The sequence below is a fragment of the Convolutriloba macropyga genome, chromosome 7 (assembly GCF_964194025.1).
Source record: "Convolutriloba macropyga chromosome 7, txConMacr16.3, whole genome shotgun sequence".
Lineage (NCBI taxonomy): Eukaryota > Metazoa > Xenacoelomorpha > Acoela > Convolutidae > Convolutriloba > Convolutriloba macropyga.
In genome coordinates, this window is record NC_134474.1 from 9,791,834 (window position 1) to 9,807,675 (window position 15,842).

A 15,842-nucleotide genomic window follows, 5' to 3' on the forward strand; every position below is an offset into this window, starting at 1 on the left:
TAGAATGGGCGTAGAAACAGACTTGATTTCTAAAAACTCGTAATTTAAATCACTCAAAAACTGAAAAAGTTAAGCATAAAAAAAACTGTTCGAGAAGTGAAATCGAAAGAAAAATCTTAAATAAGGGGCTGTAAGCCTAGATATATTTTTCTCTGGAAGAAACATTCACCATTTGCTATCTGACAATCGCGTTTAGTTTATAAACTTCACTTTAGGAAGTAAAAATAGTCGAAACGTAATCTATGCAAATATTTTGAAAATTGGCGGTGTAATGATTTAGCTGACCACGGTATTAATAATTAAAAGTTCAGCGTGATTAGGTATTGGCTGACATGAGATGAAGGAAAGTGGGATTGAGGGGAGGGGCGGTGGGTGCGACTATATTGTGAAAATCCATTTGCAATTGGTAATCTACGAGGCTGTTGCTTCTTCTGTGCTGCTATTATGTCCAGATTACGAGACGTCTGAAACAGAACTTGTCATTGAGTTTCCAAACAAACTCTAATAAATTTAATCTAATAGTGAGATAGTACTATCTGTTTATATTTTTTGAACTCACCTATTACGGGGGAGAATTAATTTCCAGTGATAAATTAAAATAAAGAAAACCATCGTAGACAGTTAGCCCTTGATGCTAAAAAGAATGAACGACTTCTACTCTTTTTTAAAACTTGACATGGATTATTTCTTTTCAATTCTAACTGTGTAAAAAGACGCCACTATTTGAAAAACCAAGATCTATCTAATTCAATTTTCTCAAGTCATGTTCAGAAAAGTATCCCATCAATTTCAGGGGTCAGTCCCACATTGGCGAAAACGCTGTTTATTTTTGTTTACACATGGTTACGAAAAAAGTTTGTTCATGTGAGGAAAAAGGCTACAATTGAGTACATTCATTAGAGGGAATCTGGAGAATCAAAATGACTAACATGATGCACTGTGAGACAGTCGGCTTTGGATTTGGTCATGGGTGAACTTGACGAAGGCGTCGTACTGTTCTGAAACATCCAATCAAACACGTCATCTATGATCTGCTTTACTGATTTTTTTGGTCCATCTTAAATTTCTCTATAAGTTTGTTTGGCGCATTTTTAGAGATTTAAATTCCTGCTAAAAATCTGATGGCCTGATGGCAGGTAGCGACTTAGAGTAAACTTAGTATTTAAACAATAAAAATCAATTTGTTTCCGAGTGTGTCCTTAAGAGACTTTCAAACTGAACCATTTAGAATGAGAGATGACATAGATAAATGAGTCTGAGATAAAGCCAGGAAACAACAGCAGGAACTCCGGAGCCGATTGCAAGAGAAAGTAATTATCACCTCAAAAAGTCCCGGAAGATAAAACGCCACAATCGCACTGATCAAATAGAAAAAATTCAATTGAAGGTTGAACAGGTGAACAAATAGATTAAAGATTGCATAAACACCAATAAAGTAACCAAAACATTGCCGGTAGATTGCCGCCGTTGACCTCCAATGACTGACGTAGGGGTCCGAGCAGTTAGAGAAAAATGAACAGAAAATTTGACGCCAGCCCAACTTGTAAGTGTCCAAAAAAGTTCTAATTTGGAGTTTCATTAGATAGGATAAATCTGATTAGATAGGATTCAGCTTCTAAATTTCAGGACAATAACGTATTGCACTAAGTCCGAGTGCAGGGGCTTTATGATTAATCCCGTTTCGTTTGATTTTGCTTTTTACCCGGGACATATTTGCGCAATATTAGAAACTTATTATTAAATAACTAGTTGAGACATTTGCCGAAATTGGATTTCACGAGATTTTATTTTAAAAAATGTGCAATCATTGTCATTTAAAAACTAAAAATTAGATGAGGAGCAAAAAAACGCAGCAACAAAAAATTCAATAAGCTATATCAAAACGACTAAAAGTCTTGAAAAAACCATTAGATACACGCTGGTAACATTAAAAACACTAACATGGTTAAACTGGTCTATGCCTTCCTAGATTGCCATTGAGACCAATCATTAAAAAAATATCACGAAACACTCATAACTCACTAATATTTCTATATATATATATATATATATATATATATATATATATATATATATATATATATAAACTGTCATATAAATTGTTAGCTACCCTTTGATGAATTCCAAAACAAAGATTAATGATAAAATATTTGATACATTTTTAAAAGATTCCTAATAAAAAATCAAGATACCAACAGGAAAAAGAAGTCAAATAGCACCACGTGGAAAAAATCTCATAAGATTTCTTTACTCTCTCAGAAAAACTCTTTTCTCACATTTTAAAAGTAGTTAGAACAAATTTCACGCCGGTTACTACTCCAGCGTGACTTTAATCACTCTATAAATTGACCTCTCATTGACAACAAAAAGTTGAAGTGCAAAATTGAAACCAGTGTGAACAGATCTTAAAAATACATTGCGCCAAAACATTAAATTTAGTGAATTCTAAATAGCCGCCTAAACATTAGAGGCTGACTGCGGCTATTAACACGGAAACAAGAAAAAGTATGAACAAAAACATTTAGAAAGTACAAAAGACCTGTAGTGATTTTTTTATTTCTGTCATCGCAGGCAGTTTAAACTAAAATTCGCCAGGCATGTCATTCAAATGCAAATTTTATCATTTGCTGTTGAATCAAAACAATATCCTAGTTAAAAAATGATGAAAAGCATTGAGAGAGTTACCTCATAAGTGATCACACACAAATGAAAAGGCAATTGCTCCAGTGAGAATAAAGAGACACCACAAACAAAACTTAGTTGAATAAATGGCCAGAATTAGTTAACCTAACATTTCTTTGAAGCGAGCCTAAACAGGAGGTACAAAATTTTTACAACAGCAGAAAAACAGCAACCAAATAATAGTTCGCAACACTATCGCTTTCACGGCATTTAGAAACCCTGAAAACTCCAATTATAAAACTTGATCATTTAAATTAATTTTTGTTAATTTTAAAAGCCAACGAAGAAGCAAACTCATCATCTCGGATGCACAATTCTTAATTATGTCGAGTGTTGTTGATCTTGTTTTTATTGTTTTAACTCTCTGATACATGTGGACACAACCATGGACACACATGGATAATGATGGACACAACATATGAAAACTTTGTGAGGGAGAACATCGAATAGAGAAACCTCCTCCCCCCCCCCCCTACCAGGATGAAGCGCAAGATCCTACGCTTAGGAGCTACAACGTATGAACTGAAAAATTTAGATGCTTCGATCCGCAACTTTGTTTTCGAGCTTAGATCAATCATCACCTGTGTGGTACGGTTGTTCCATATTAAGTTCATGTTCTGTTGTTTAAGTATAGTTTCAGTTTAAGTTGGCCCTTGTCTGACTAAAAGTCATAGTTCACATATGTTAAGTTTGCCGCCGACTAATAAGTCAACTTTTCAGTTTTGTTCACATCGCCCACTTTTAATTATTTCATTCTCATAAATTTCATCACTTAATTCAGTTGCTCTTAATCTACTCTGTTTTCCAATAAGAAGAGTCCTATTGGATTTGAGGAGGATTTCTACGTCAGATAAAATACAGCTACAATCGTAGCTCAATTGCTAAGAAAAACTTAAAGTGGTAATCCCACAAATTAGTAACAGCTTGGATTCGCACCTCGAATCCCACTCTACAATTTCTAAGCCGATTCGTGGCTTCAATACGTATCTCTACGGTCAGGGATATCACAACCTGTTAAAATAGCTCTTAAAGTACTTCAAAACTAGATATACTATTTGTTCAGTCGCCAAGAACTACCGTGTCCTACAAATTTGCTAACGGAATATTTTTTATTCGAGTGCCCCATTGAACATGCCAAAAAAGAGTTTTATTTGAGAAAAGACAAACATTGGCCAGTAGCAATTTTGACACCTCAAAAGTAGAAGCATGCTAACCAGCGAGTTTCTCAGTCAGCGCGCGGTCGTACTCCTCGCGTACAATGTTGTCTCGATCAACAAGCAGCTTGTTACAGATGGTGACAACCTGTTCGAGAGTAAAAAGAGCACCAGGATTACTGGCAGTTGTAGATCTAGAAGCACTGCTTGTCTGCTGCTGTAGTGCCCGGTTGGACATTCTAGAGGAAGTAGACGGAGAATTGCAGTCATCATTGTCACTTCCAGAACTTGAGCCACTGCCAGTCGTTGAGAAGTGCTTGGAAGCACTCTTGCCGTACTTCAACTGCTTTCTTCGCTTCAGTCGTTTCCACTCCTGCTTGATTCTGTTGTATAGCTCATCTAAAACAATCATACAATAATTGAATTTCATTTAATTAAAATAAAAGTGCAGAGATTTTTTCTGACCACTTCTCATGAAAACTCTCCTACCAGAAATTCTGTTTTTTTTGTTAATGTTAGCTAAATTAAGCATTTTGCATCTTCTTAATATCCAGATAGTTTTCTTCCTGTTCCGGAATAAGTGCGAATAATTCGTTTCCTCTATCCGATAGCTCGGTCATTGAACTATTTTCCGCAATCACTTTTGCAACGACGAGATTACGCAGAAGTCTATACTTAGCAGAGATATAATTTTCGGCACTATAAATTCTCGTGCTCAATCTGTAAAAATTTTGTTTAAGTAGAAAAAGTTATCACATCTGCGTTGTCAAAAAATTAAAACATCATACAGCTTAAGATGACAGGTGATCAGCAGCAGCTCGCGGGGTTTCAACTTCTTTATATGTCTTTTTGCTGCCCCTTATCCATTTCCTGGTCCATATTTGCACAAATTCAAGTTTTCTCTTGAGTTCTATTTAAAATCCAAGCTTGGGAGCCATACACCAGGGTGGGAACAACGTACCCTAACATATTTGCCGACCTTGATGTTTGCACTAGTGACGGTAGACTGATCAGAGATAGAGACTGAATGTTTTCAGTTCGAGAGATCAGACAAAAGCGAAATCAATTTCAATAAATTTCCTCTAAGACCTACGTTTTCAGGTTTTCTAAGCAGTTGGTCGTATCGTACCTTGTCGAGCGCTTTGGCAAAGTAATTACAGCACAATTAGTTCACTGGATGAAGGATCTCCGACTCATTGTTTAAGACATCGAAGAAAGTTATCAATTATAGAGTCGCAGATCTAGCTTTGCGAAAGGCAAACTGTTTCGGGTGCAACTGATATTCTAGATAACTATATAGGGACGGACTTGATGGCTAACTTCTTAAACGATTTGGAGACAATATATAGCAAGCTAATTAGTATGTAGATCGCGTTATCCATTGGGTCATTATCCTTGAAAAAAAAGGGTAACTTCTGCTCTTTTCTAGAGATCGGGGTAAAGTTTTTTGTTGACCACGATTTGAAGCAATAATTTTAATGATTTTCATAGGGATCCATTACAGGCTTTGAGGATAACATTACCAATTCTCGACCAGTTGCCTTGTTTGCCTCACGCTTCGACATCCTTATTGCAACGTTTTTCGAAAGTTCAGCTTATTTCTATTGAAATATTTTGAAGCGATCGTTCGTTGTTCACTCCTTCGCCAAAAACAATAGAGAAAGGCTTTGAAGGCATTTGCAGTCTCTGGCTTGCCATTGCAACATATTGGTCACCGGTATTGAGCACACTTCCCATTATTGCTAGGTAGTTGTGAATTATAACGGATCCGTTGGCTTTGTAGAACATCCAGCTCAGAGCCCGAAGCTCTTGGTCCATCTGATTCAGGAGTTAGCGCACCTTTTTTATTTTCAGTGTGAGACAAACTCTTGTTTTGGGGATTACTCCGGGCGAGTTTTGACCTTCTAGCAGAACCATACATACCACAGGAAGCAAACAACTTCACGTGGTGTAGCAGAAGTTGATCCCAGCTATCTCAACATTCAATGTTTTCCTATTTGCTCTTTTCAAGAACTTCAAAGGGTTTTTGGCAATGAAGCAGAGGATTTCGGATGTTCATGCAAACTGGTCCTAGCACTTATTATTCAGGCAAAAGCTGGAAGTCATCTCAGTCTTCATTAGTTTGTCATAACATATTGATGAGCGTCGGTAAAACACATCAAATCTCTCGCTCGGAAGATTTAAAAAGCTGATTTCCGCCAAAAATTAAAAACAGTTTTTATAGGGACACATGGACAACAGTTGGCCTGCGATAGGTTGAGGCCACAGAAGATTATTATGAAGGTAGATTCGTTAGATGTCTCTTTCAATTTCGACACTAGCGATTCAAAATCGGCGGATAGTATAGACAGCAAACAACGAAGTCAACATTGTATAGTGCTTCACATTTTTAGAACAACGAACACTCCATGGAGGTTGTTTGGCAGTCGTTTGTGTAGAATTTTATTTTTAATTGCTCTCAACCTTCCGTGACTAGTCCTGCTATTTACTACACGTTCCCGGCCTTGTCTATGTATAACAAAACGTGCCAAGAATAAAGCGATATCAGCAATATCGCGTTTCAACAGCGTTTCGGTAAGGCATACAACATTGTGGCTACTTACTAGAATGCAATTTGAAAATTTCAAGAATGCAATTTGAAAACTTCAATTGTATTTCAAGGCGGAGGAAGCTTAGCACATTGAATGATAGCATCTTTATTGCATTGGGTCGAGTTTAGTTGCAAAGGCAGTCACCAACTCCAATTAGGGGTGTTTTAGCGGTGGTTTCTTGCAGTATGCTCTCGAGGCTTGATGTTGGAGCAGTTTTAGCGATGTCTTCTTTTGGTTAATTCCATTGCCCATCTATTCTTAATTCGAGGTTTATAATACGAAGATATCTCGGTGAGACACCTGCAGTTCGGATGTGATGGCGGAATTTGACTGTTTCAAGCTCTTTCTGGTTTCATTCAGCATTAGGCTGATGAAAATTGGGTTTTAAGATCCATCATTTTATTTCAATTTTGTAGCAGAAATAAGTAACAGTTCTCGATTGATCGATCAGGTTATCCATTTCAATTGCAGTGGTCCCTGTTGGCTTAACCTCGTATTTGCCCATTTTGCCAACTTTGTTGACCTCGTTTCTGGAAAATTCAAAACTTTCATGATGTCTTGCTCTGCTCCAATATCTTTTAGCTTTTTGTCGGTACTGCCTGTCATGAGCTCAGGTACACCTTTTATTTGAATGCAATGCTCGTTTCGTTGCATGTTCACAGGTCGCATATTGACTACCTTTCCCCTCGTAACTGTCCTAATCACGTAATTAAGATTTGCGTGTTCCACGTTTTCCAGTCTGCTTGCATACTCTTCATGGCAACTGACACACTGGTGATTCGCAACAAATTAAGGTTTGCTCGAAATCAGGAAATCGGGTAAAAGAGAAATAGCAATGAACACAGAGGTGATATTTGTGACCCGCCATATTTTTGTTGGTTAGTCATATTGTTACGTAATTTCATTTGTCTAGCACCTTGCGGTTAGAGTATGTTAGAAAGATAGCGGCCGATGGTTTGAAAACGATTAAGATTATTGTAAACCTTAAAAGGCTTTGTAGTGACCCTAAACATGATATAAACATGCTCAAGAGTTTTCCAACGCAGAAATATTCTAAAATTACAATTAAACAGCTTTAGCAAAAAGACAGTTGAAAGTGTCAGCTAATTAGAAGTAAATTATATAACCGTTTTAAAGAATCAGCAATAACAGCAAACACAAGTCCGAAATAAATATAACTAAAGAAAAAGAGTGGTCGTGTACGGAAAAAACCGCATCAGAGCCAGGGGAACGTCAATAGAATATCTGGATTGAATGCCTTTATAATGTTCGACACAAATTTTTCTGTTTAGAAGTCGTCATGGAAAAAGAAGATGACAATTATATTCATTTCCCCGCATTCATATGATGTTAAAGCATTGGTTAGACTTGGAGTATAAAAAAATTGCGGAGTCAAAAAACGTTTCAGATCGGTTGCTGCCCTGGAGGAAACTCGAAAACAGCGAAAGGTTGGTATTTGCTTCTTTACAAGTAGAGGAGCAGCTTAGAAGAGTTCAACAAGAAAAAGTTATGCGTTAAAGAGAGAAGTTTTTGAGTTAAAGCAACAACTAGTCCTTGTCAAAGAACAACGGGAGCACTTTCGTGCCAGAAAAAATCAGATAAGCTTTTCATTGGTTCGGAACTTAAGCTGGTACAAATGCGGCTTGATTGCGAGTCTGCAAGAATACAATCCGACGCTGCTTCTGGGAGAGCTTAAAACAGCTCGAAAGAAAACTCGTTGAAAACGAGGGGAGCTGGAAGCAGCTCGGCAGAAGATGTTCAACTCTGTTATTAAAATGAAAAGTTAGGAATTAAAACGCAGGCGAAGAGAAACGGCAGGGAGTTCCTTCGAAAACCGATTGCAGGTGAGCGAAAAAACCACCAGGCAAAGATCCGCTGTGTATTTAAGAACTTCTTTGCACCAACAGCGTGTATAGAGAAAAATCGATGGCGTTTCAAAAACTTGGCCCGCTGCATTCATCCTGACAAGGGAGGCAATACCAAGATCTTGCAGCTATTGATTACAGTAAAGTGTGTTCTTTCCGATGAAGGAGCACGAAAAAATATAAAACACACTGATGGAACTTTGCTGTAGTTTTCAAATTAATAATGAATGGAACATTATTCTATTCATAGAGGAAGGCAGTGAAGTGATACTAAACTTGGACTAGAAATGCTCATTAATTTAAGACAAATTTATTCGAAAATTACATTTTTGAAAGCTTTAACAAAAAGAGCCCTTGAAAGTGACAGCTAATTGAGCTGAATTATGGCATTTTATGAGACAATTCTCAACTGTCATAAAGGTTCAACCATTGGAACCCTTATTGCAGTCGTATCTTACCACTTTTTTAATACATTCAGAAGATCTATTTTCTTTTTAAATCGCTTAAAGGTCATTTCAACTTTAACATTGAACATTTTTTTAGGTTGAGGACCCCCACACGTTCATTACGGAGTGACAACTAACTGAAATTCCACTATTCAAAACCACACTTTAAAATTTGCCAGCAAAGCTTCTTCTTTAGAACTTGTGCTCTTGCTGGACTTCCACAGAGTGTACAAATTGGACATGCAGCGGATTTGAAAAGTCGACTATTCAATTTTCTGTGGCATCATTTTCAAAACAAGTTACAATGAACTAGTCAACAATACGTGGAAATTTTAACAGCAACCACGGACAAAGAAAAGGGACAGTCCCACGCCCGACGACACCGAAGTGCCAAATCCCTACTACGACTACTACTCAAGTCATGTCAGGAATAAATATGAAAGTACAGTGCTATCGTTGGGACCATACACTGAGTTTGAGAAAAGCAAACACAGCAACTAATGTGGGACTTCCTATGTAAATGCAGATACTTAATAATTCCGATTAAATTCGAAATTTTCATAAACAGAATTCCATAGAAGACAAATTTCTTTAAAGAGGTTCGTTCTATAGTTCTGAGCCACTGAAGAAAGGTCTGAATCATAGGCAAAAATGAAGAATTCCCAGAAAGCGTGAAAGTCCGGCAAGTTTTTAATACGAATATAGAACAGTATAGGTCCACCCGGCAACGTTACATGCAGTACCTTAGAGCTAACGTTGTCACATCTAACAAACGGTTTGTCAAGTTTCTTGAGTTCGTCTAAGGGCTAATTTGCTGCAATTTTTTTTATCACACACTGGTTTGATTGTCAATCTACTCAGTCATCTAATAAAAATCCATTTTTCAAGCGTAAGAAATTTAATACAAGCTGAAAAACTTTACGCTTCCAATTCGCAAAATTTATTATATTATTATCATTTTATGGGTTGAGCTAGCGCCACAGTGAAATTCTTCCCATATTACAAAATTGTTTTGAGATTTGGGACGGCAAGACAGATTTCGCAAAGACAGAAGGGAGAAAAATCCATCTGCAAGCTTTGTTCTCCGACAAACGGTTTTATAAATATTTATAGTTGGACAGTTACGCTGACATCATGTCATATCTAAGGACAAAATTCAGCTTCGCCCTAAGGAGTTCCATCCTTTGCATTCGAGGCTCAAGGACACTTAGGGGGCGCAAAATTGTTGATGTTTCAATGGGAGCTGTGGTTGAAGAAAGCAGGCTCATCTACTTCCGCCATTAGCTGTTTGTTTTCTAATGCTGTCTGCCTTTTGTTTTACATTCTTCTCAGCTGATGTTTGTATATATTATCAAATTATAAATTATTGATAGATTTAAACATTATGAAATGCTTTATGAAGACGTAGTGCTGGGAGGGCACCGGACCAGCCAATATCCAGTGTTGGGGCATTTCATATTTTAGCTTTTTTTCCGTGAAAAAAAACATTTAATATACATTTGCTAAATTTCACTCTGAAACCAAGTCTGTACCAAAATTGGCTCTCTAGGTTTTGTATCGAATTCTAAGCAGACCTACTTGTATTCGTTTGGTATTCGAAAATTGAGACTGAGAACTTTACAGCAAGTTTTTTTCAAGTCGGGACTATTCAACTCTGAGCACTTTTACATATATTTGTATGAAATTCGGATCTATTCTGTTTCACCCCTCCTCAGTGTTTTTTATGACCCCCAGTTACAAATTATATGTTTTTATATAGCACATTACTATGTAAGAAAATAGCACGTGCGCCTGCGGGTCATAAAAGATTCATGCTCACTAAGCTGAGGGGGAAACAGAATAGATCCTGAAATTCGTATTTCTATTGATCGCAAATGGAACCGTAATAAACTACCATTCGAAGGCATTGGCAACGGCGAAAAAGCACCAGATGCGCCTGATTGAGGCGATTGAGACCCATTGTCACCAAAAACTCTTCTTGCTTCGACGTGCTTTGTCGCTCCAATTGAGGAATGCTGGATCTTCCTCGCCATTTGACGTTCACCGTGAGATTGGTCATTTCGGGCAAAAAGTGGAGTGAGAGGAGCGCATCTTCTGCGCTTTGCACTATTTCCGGTCGGCGAGTAAAGGGGCTCTAACTCTAGTGACCGTTTGAGTGTTACACACGCCATTAATCTGAAACTCAAGACTCGATATTTAGCATACTTAATTGTTGTTGTTGTGGTTTGCTGCAGGGCGCATTCGATCCTCTTCCTATGATCTTTAAATAGTGTCCACTTGGTTCTGCACAGAGTGTAGTAACCGAAAACTGCCATGTGGAGACATTGAATTCAGAAAAATTAGTATTAACGCATTTCTACATCAAGCTGAGCAGCCTACTCTTCAACCCAGACAAACTTGTGATGTCAACATATTTATCGGGTCAATTTGCTAATCTACAAGTTCTGTAGAAGAATTCGCTTCTACTTTTCTCAGTTGGTGTTTTGGGTAGTTTGAAGGTTACATTTTCAAAAAAAAACTGTTTACATAAACCATTGTCTGAATTCAATGTCTGAATTTTTCTGAATTCGTTGCCGGATGGTGTACACGGTCCTTTTTTTTTAGAAGTTTACATAAACCATTTTGCATTTTCCAAAGTTAGCAACACAATGAAAATATGGATCTTTTCCGTTTGTGCCTCCCAGTTAGAGCCCGTGCAATCACATTTGTATGGAAAACATATTTGTATGAAAAATAGTTTCATATATTTGTATGGCGAATCTTCCACGATCTACCCGCTTGAATTCCAAGTCCTCTGTCAAATGTGGAGCCTGCACAAAGCTAGTCAACTACGCTGACCAATCTGGGATAGGGTGTTCTTCATGTGACAAATGGTTTCATGGGGAAGTTCGCTGGCTGGGATGTAAACCAAACTTTCATGGATTTGCGATGTCTGTCTGGCTGATAACAACACCTGCGTGAATGCCCCAACTGAAGCTAAGTTAAATTCTTTATTTGTTGAATCCCAATCTAAGTTGTCCTCTTCTATCTATGAGTTGGTACCTCAACTCATTAAAGATTCAATTCCTACTATGCACGATAATGACAAAGAAGCAGTCACCAGCGGGCTTCCCTCTAACAGCGATATTGTTACTGGAAACAAGAAGACCGCGCATTCAACTGAACTTCAGTTTGTGATAACAGGTTTAATTGAAACTGAATCAACATACTTCAAACAAGTAGAGAAAGACTCGACGATTGTTTGTGACTTAGTTCAACATATGGGCCTCCAAGCTGGTGGAAATATCTTGAGTATCCGGCGGCTTGGCAAGATTTCGAAACAACAAAACGATAATATTCCTTCTAGTCAAAGACGTTGTCGTCCAATTCTTGTTACAACATCAAATTCTTATTTTATGGAAAACTGTTTCGACCGCAGTCATTATTTACAGAATTATAAACATCCGGTATACATCAAAAAGTTCTTATCTTCTGCAGATCGTCAATTGGAAAAAGCTGCTTTGGCAAAGCGTTACCATATGGTCACAGTTGAGGGAAAGGATAGACAAGACTTTCAGATCAAGAACTTAAAATTGTACTACAAAAATACGCTTGTTGATATAGCAACCAATTGACTACATACTTATGAATGTGCTCTCATAAACTGTCAATCAATATGCTCTCTAGATAAACTCTACGAACTTTTGAAACTATGCGCGTCGAACTCTATCTCCTTACTGTTTCTCACTGAAACTTGGTTGAATACGGACATCGTTAACTCTGAAGTATTTTGGTTTCTTCCTTCAATATTATTGCCAGATTAGATCGTGATCGCGCCAGCATGGTGGCCTGCTGATTGCACAATCCTCTAACTCAGCCGTCAAAGTTTTACGATTTTGCTATTTCTTGCGCTGTCTTATGTAAGAAACTCTCCTTCTTTGTGCTTATATACAACCCGCCAAAATCATCAAACTATTCAGTAGACATCTCTAACTTATTGGCTTGTATTCAGTCCTACTATACTAAATTTGACCTGTTACTGGTTGAATTTGGTTACGGTTGCGATTATGATGTTTATCTTATAGGGGATTTCAATTTCCCTGGTATTGATTGGGCAAACTACTGGTTATCCTCATATCATGAATGTCGGTTCCTTAAAATAGACATTGAAAAAGATCTGACTCAGTTCGTCGCTGGAGGTTCACATAAAAGTAACAGCATCCTTGATCTTTTTGTTATCTAACGTTGCTAATCTATCAGTTACGGTAGCTAAGCAACTTTTCTCAGAACATTTTCCCATTTATTTCTACCTTAACTCCCCGGAAGCGCCATTATCTTTTCGGAACGTATATTCAAAGTCTTCCTTCAATGCTCTTTTATTCAATTCTAATCTACAACCTCTTTTTACGGTCATGTCGCATGATAATTCTAATAATTCTAGTTTTCTTGATGCTTGTACAGTCTAATTTCTGACGCTTTCACTAATGCAATCAAATTGAAGGGCGCTGTCCGTCTTAAAGCTCCATTGTTTTATTCATCACATACTATTCATCTCATTACTCAAAGAGAAACCACTTTTAAGCAATTAGGAAGTGATCCTTCTTTTTTACTCGCCTTAAAACTGAGAGAACTCAACTTATCGATTTCAGATTCTATAGAATTAGATAAAGAATTATTCATCAATCAATTTGATCTCTCTTCAACACGACAATGTTACAAGCTGCTGAGAAGTTTTGGTTTCAACTCGTCATTTCCTCCTGTTATGTTTCATGGAAATGAATCCTTTTTCACCGATTCAGACAAAGCCTTGGGATTCAACAAATTCTTTGCTTCGGTTTTTCAAGACAAGAGTTCCCATACTGTTCCTGATCAATTGAAAGAACCTTGCATCAAATTGATGAACCTTGATTTCTCTCTATCTGATGTTCTCCTCCTCTTCGAGTCGTGTGATGATTTTAGTGCCACTGGTGCCGATGAGTTACCCTCATTTCTCCTTCACCAATGTGCAAAGGTTCTGTGTGCGCCAGTTTTTGAGCTTTTCTTCTGCATTGTCAAAACCCAAAATTGGCCTGATCTTTGGAAAATAGCACACGTTACTCCCTTACATAAATCTGGTCCTCATAATGATATTTCTAACTATCGTCCCATTAGCATCCTCCCTAAACTTTCCTTGTTACGTGAAAGATTATTGTTCAATTTTATCTACCCGAAGATAAGGCATCAAATCGAACGTGAACAACATGGATTTATGAAGTCACGTATTAAAATAAGTCAGATGATAATGTATCTTGATTCTATTTATTCAGCTCGTGATACCAATTCTCCTGCCATTTCTATCTATTTCGACGCAAGAAAGGCTTTTGATTCTGTGTCCCAACAAATACTTTTGTCTAAGCCTGTGAATTTTGGTTTCGACTCAGCTTTTCTCAACCTTTTTAACGCTTATCTAACGAACCGTTCTCAGTGCGCAAAAATTAACCAAAGTCTTTCTTCTCGTTTACCGGTTACTTCAGGAGTTCCTCAGGGCAGCGTGCTTGGTCCTTTGTTATTCATTATTTTCGTTAATGACAGTGCTGATAATGTGGCAAACAGTTGTTTTTATCTTTTTGCTGATGACCCGGAAATTTTCATTACCTCATCGTTCTCCCTTGTGCAGGAGGACATCAATTCCTTATTTAATTGGTGTAATTTAAATGGTCTTCATTTCCACCCATCAAAATGTAAAGCTGTTAATTTTGGTGGGCATGATTCTGATAAATTTTTTCTAGGGTCGGACTACTTACCTTTCAATAACCAAATTGAAGATTTGGGTTTTATTGTGTCTAGTACGCTATCCTGGAAAGCTCACCTAGATTCAAAGCTTCTAAAATGCAACAGAATTTTTAACTTCCTGAAGCGTAGTATCCCCTTTTCAGTGTCGAGTCAAAGGAAACTTTTGCTTAATAGATCCCTTATCTTGGCTAATTTATTATACGGTGCTACTGTTTGGTCTCCGTCCTCAACTAGGCTACACCAACTTGAACGTTTCCAGTATAAAGTCCTTCGTTTAATAATACGCTGCGCATCATATGTTTCAGGCTAAGAATCCCTTCAGTTACTTCCTATGTGTTACAGCTTAATCAGAGATGACATTGTATTCCTTTGGAAGCTTTACAACGGGGCAGTTGACGTACAGTGTAACTTTCATTTTACATCTTTGCCAACACGATCTTCCTCGAATGGACTGTTTCGCGTCCCTACAGCACGCAAGTTCTCTTCAGAAGACAACTTTTTCATCCGAGCAACTAGAGTTGCAAACGAGCTCAGCCGGTTAAAAATCATTTCCTTCGAAATGCCATTAAAAACTCTGAAAATTTCCCTCATCAATCACCTGAAATCCAGAACATCAAATTACTATGATATGAACTGTTCGTGTTCACATTTTGTCAAGTGTTATTGTACAATTTGTCGTGCATAAGTCATACATGTGTATTTTCTTAAACCTTATCTTAAAAGGAATTAAGTCTTTTACTACTACTACTACTACAACTACTATTAAATCATTATGTAAAAATAAGGCACGTACGTCTGGGTGCGCAAATAATGTGCGCCCACTAAGCTGGGGGGGGGGGGGACAAACGGATGCGATCCAAAAACATAAACAGATTAAGAAGCCAAATTTCGGATCTTTCTTGGGCTTTCAACACCAATTAGCATAACGTTTTCCTTGAAATTGAGAATGCTTTAATTTTTCAGAGTCAACACTTGCTCTTTTAAATTAATCAATTAGGGGTTTTCCAATTATTTAAAATTGCTAAAAAAATCTTTCAGTTAAAAAAAATGTTTGGGGCAGCCGTGGTGGCCCTCTAGATAATGAGATACCATCAGTTTCGATCTTCCCCAAACAAGTATTTCCTGATTGCGTATTCGCAAACCCGAAAGTTGGAGTTCCCGAACATCAATATCCTGACACTGCCTGGAGCCTAGGTGATTCACGTCGACAGATTCATTCCAACAAAAGGGAAGTACGAGCTCATAGCCTTTTTCCATGGTGGAAACGACCTCTACGACGGCTGTCTCCCCTCTCGATCTAGTGTTGAAGAAGTTGCCGATCGAATCACCAAAATGGCAGAGAGAGACTTTTCG

At 37.6% G+C, this 15,842-nt stretch overlaps 1 protein-coding gene across 1 annotated transcript; it reads right to left on the reverse strand.

Annotated features, from left to right (window-relative positions):
- Positions 1-200: 200 nt before the first annotated feature.
- Positions 201-10,934, reverse strand: LOC142342080 (akirin-2-like). The gene is made up of 4 exons (XM_075393260.1): positions 10,633-10,934; positions 3,897-4,235; positions 930-998; positions 201-464 (listed from the first exon to the last, which is right to left on the reverse strand). Exons 1-4 carry the CDS (start codon positions 10,907-10,909, stop codon positions 454-456), a joined length of 696 nt encoding a protein of 231 aa, XP_075249375.1. The 5' UTR covers positions 10,910-10,934; the 3' UTR covers positions 201-453.
- Positions 10,935-15,842: the final 4,908 nt, after the last annotated feature.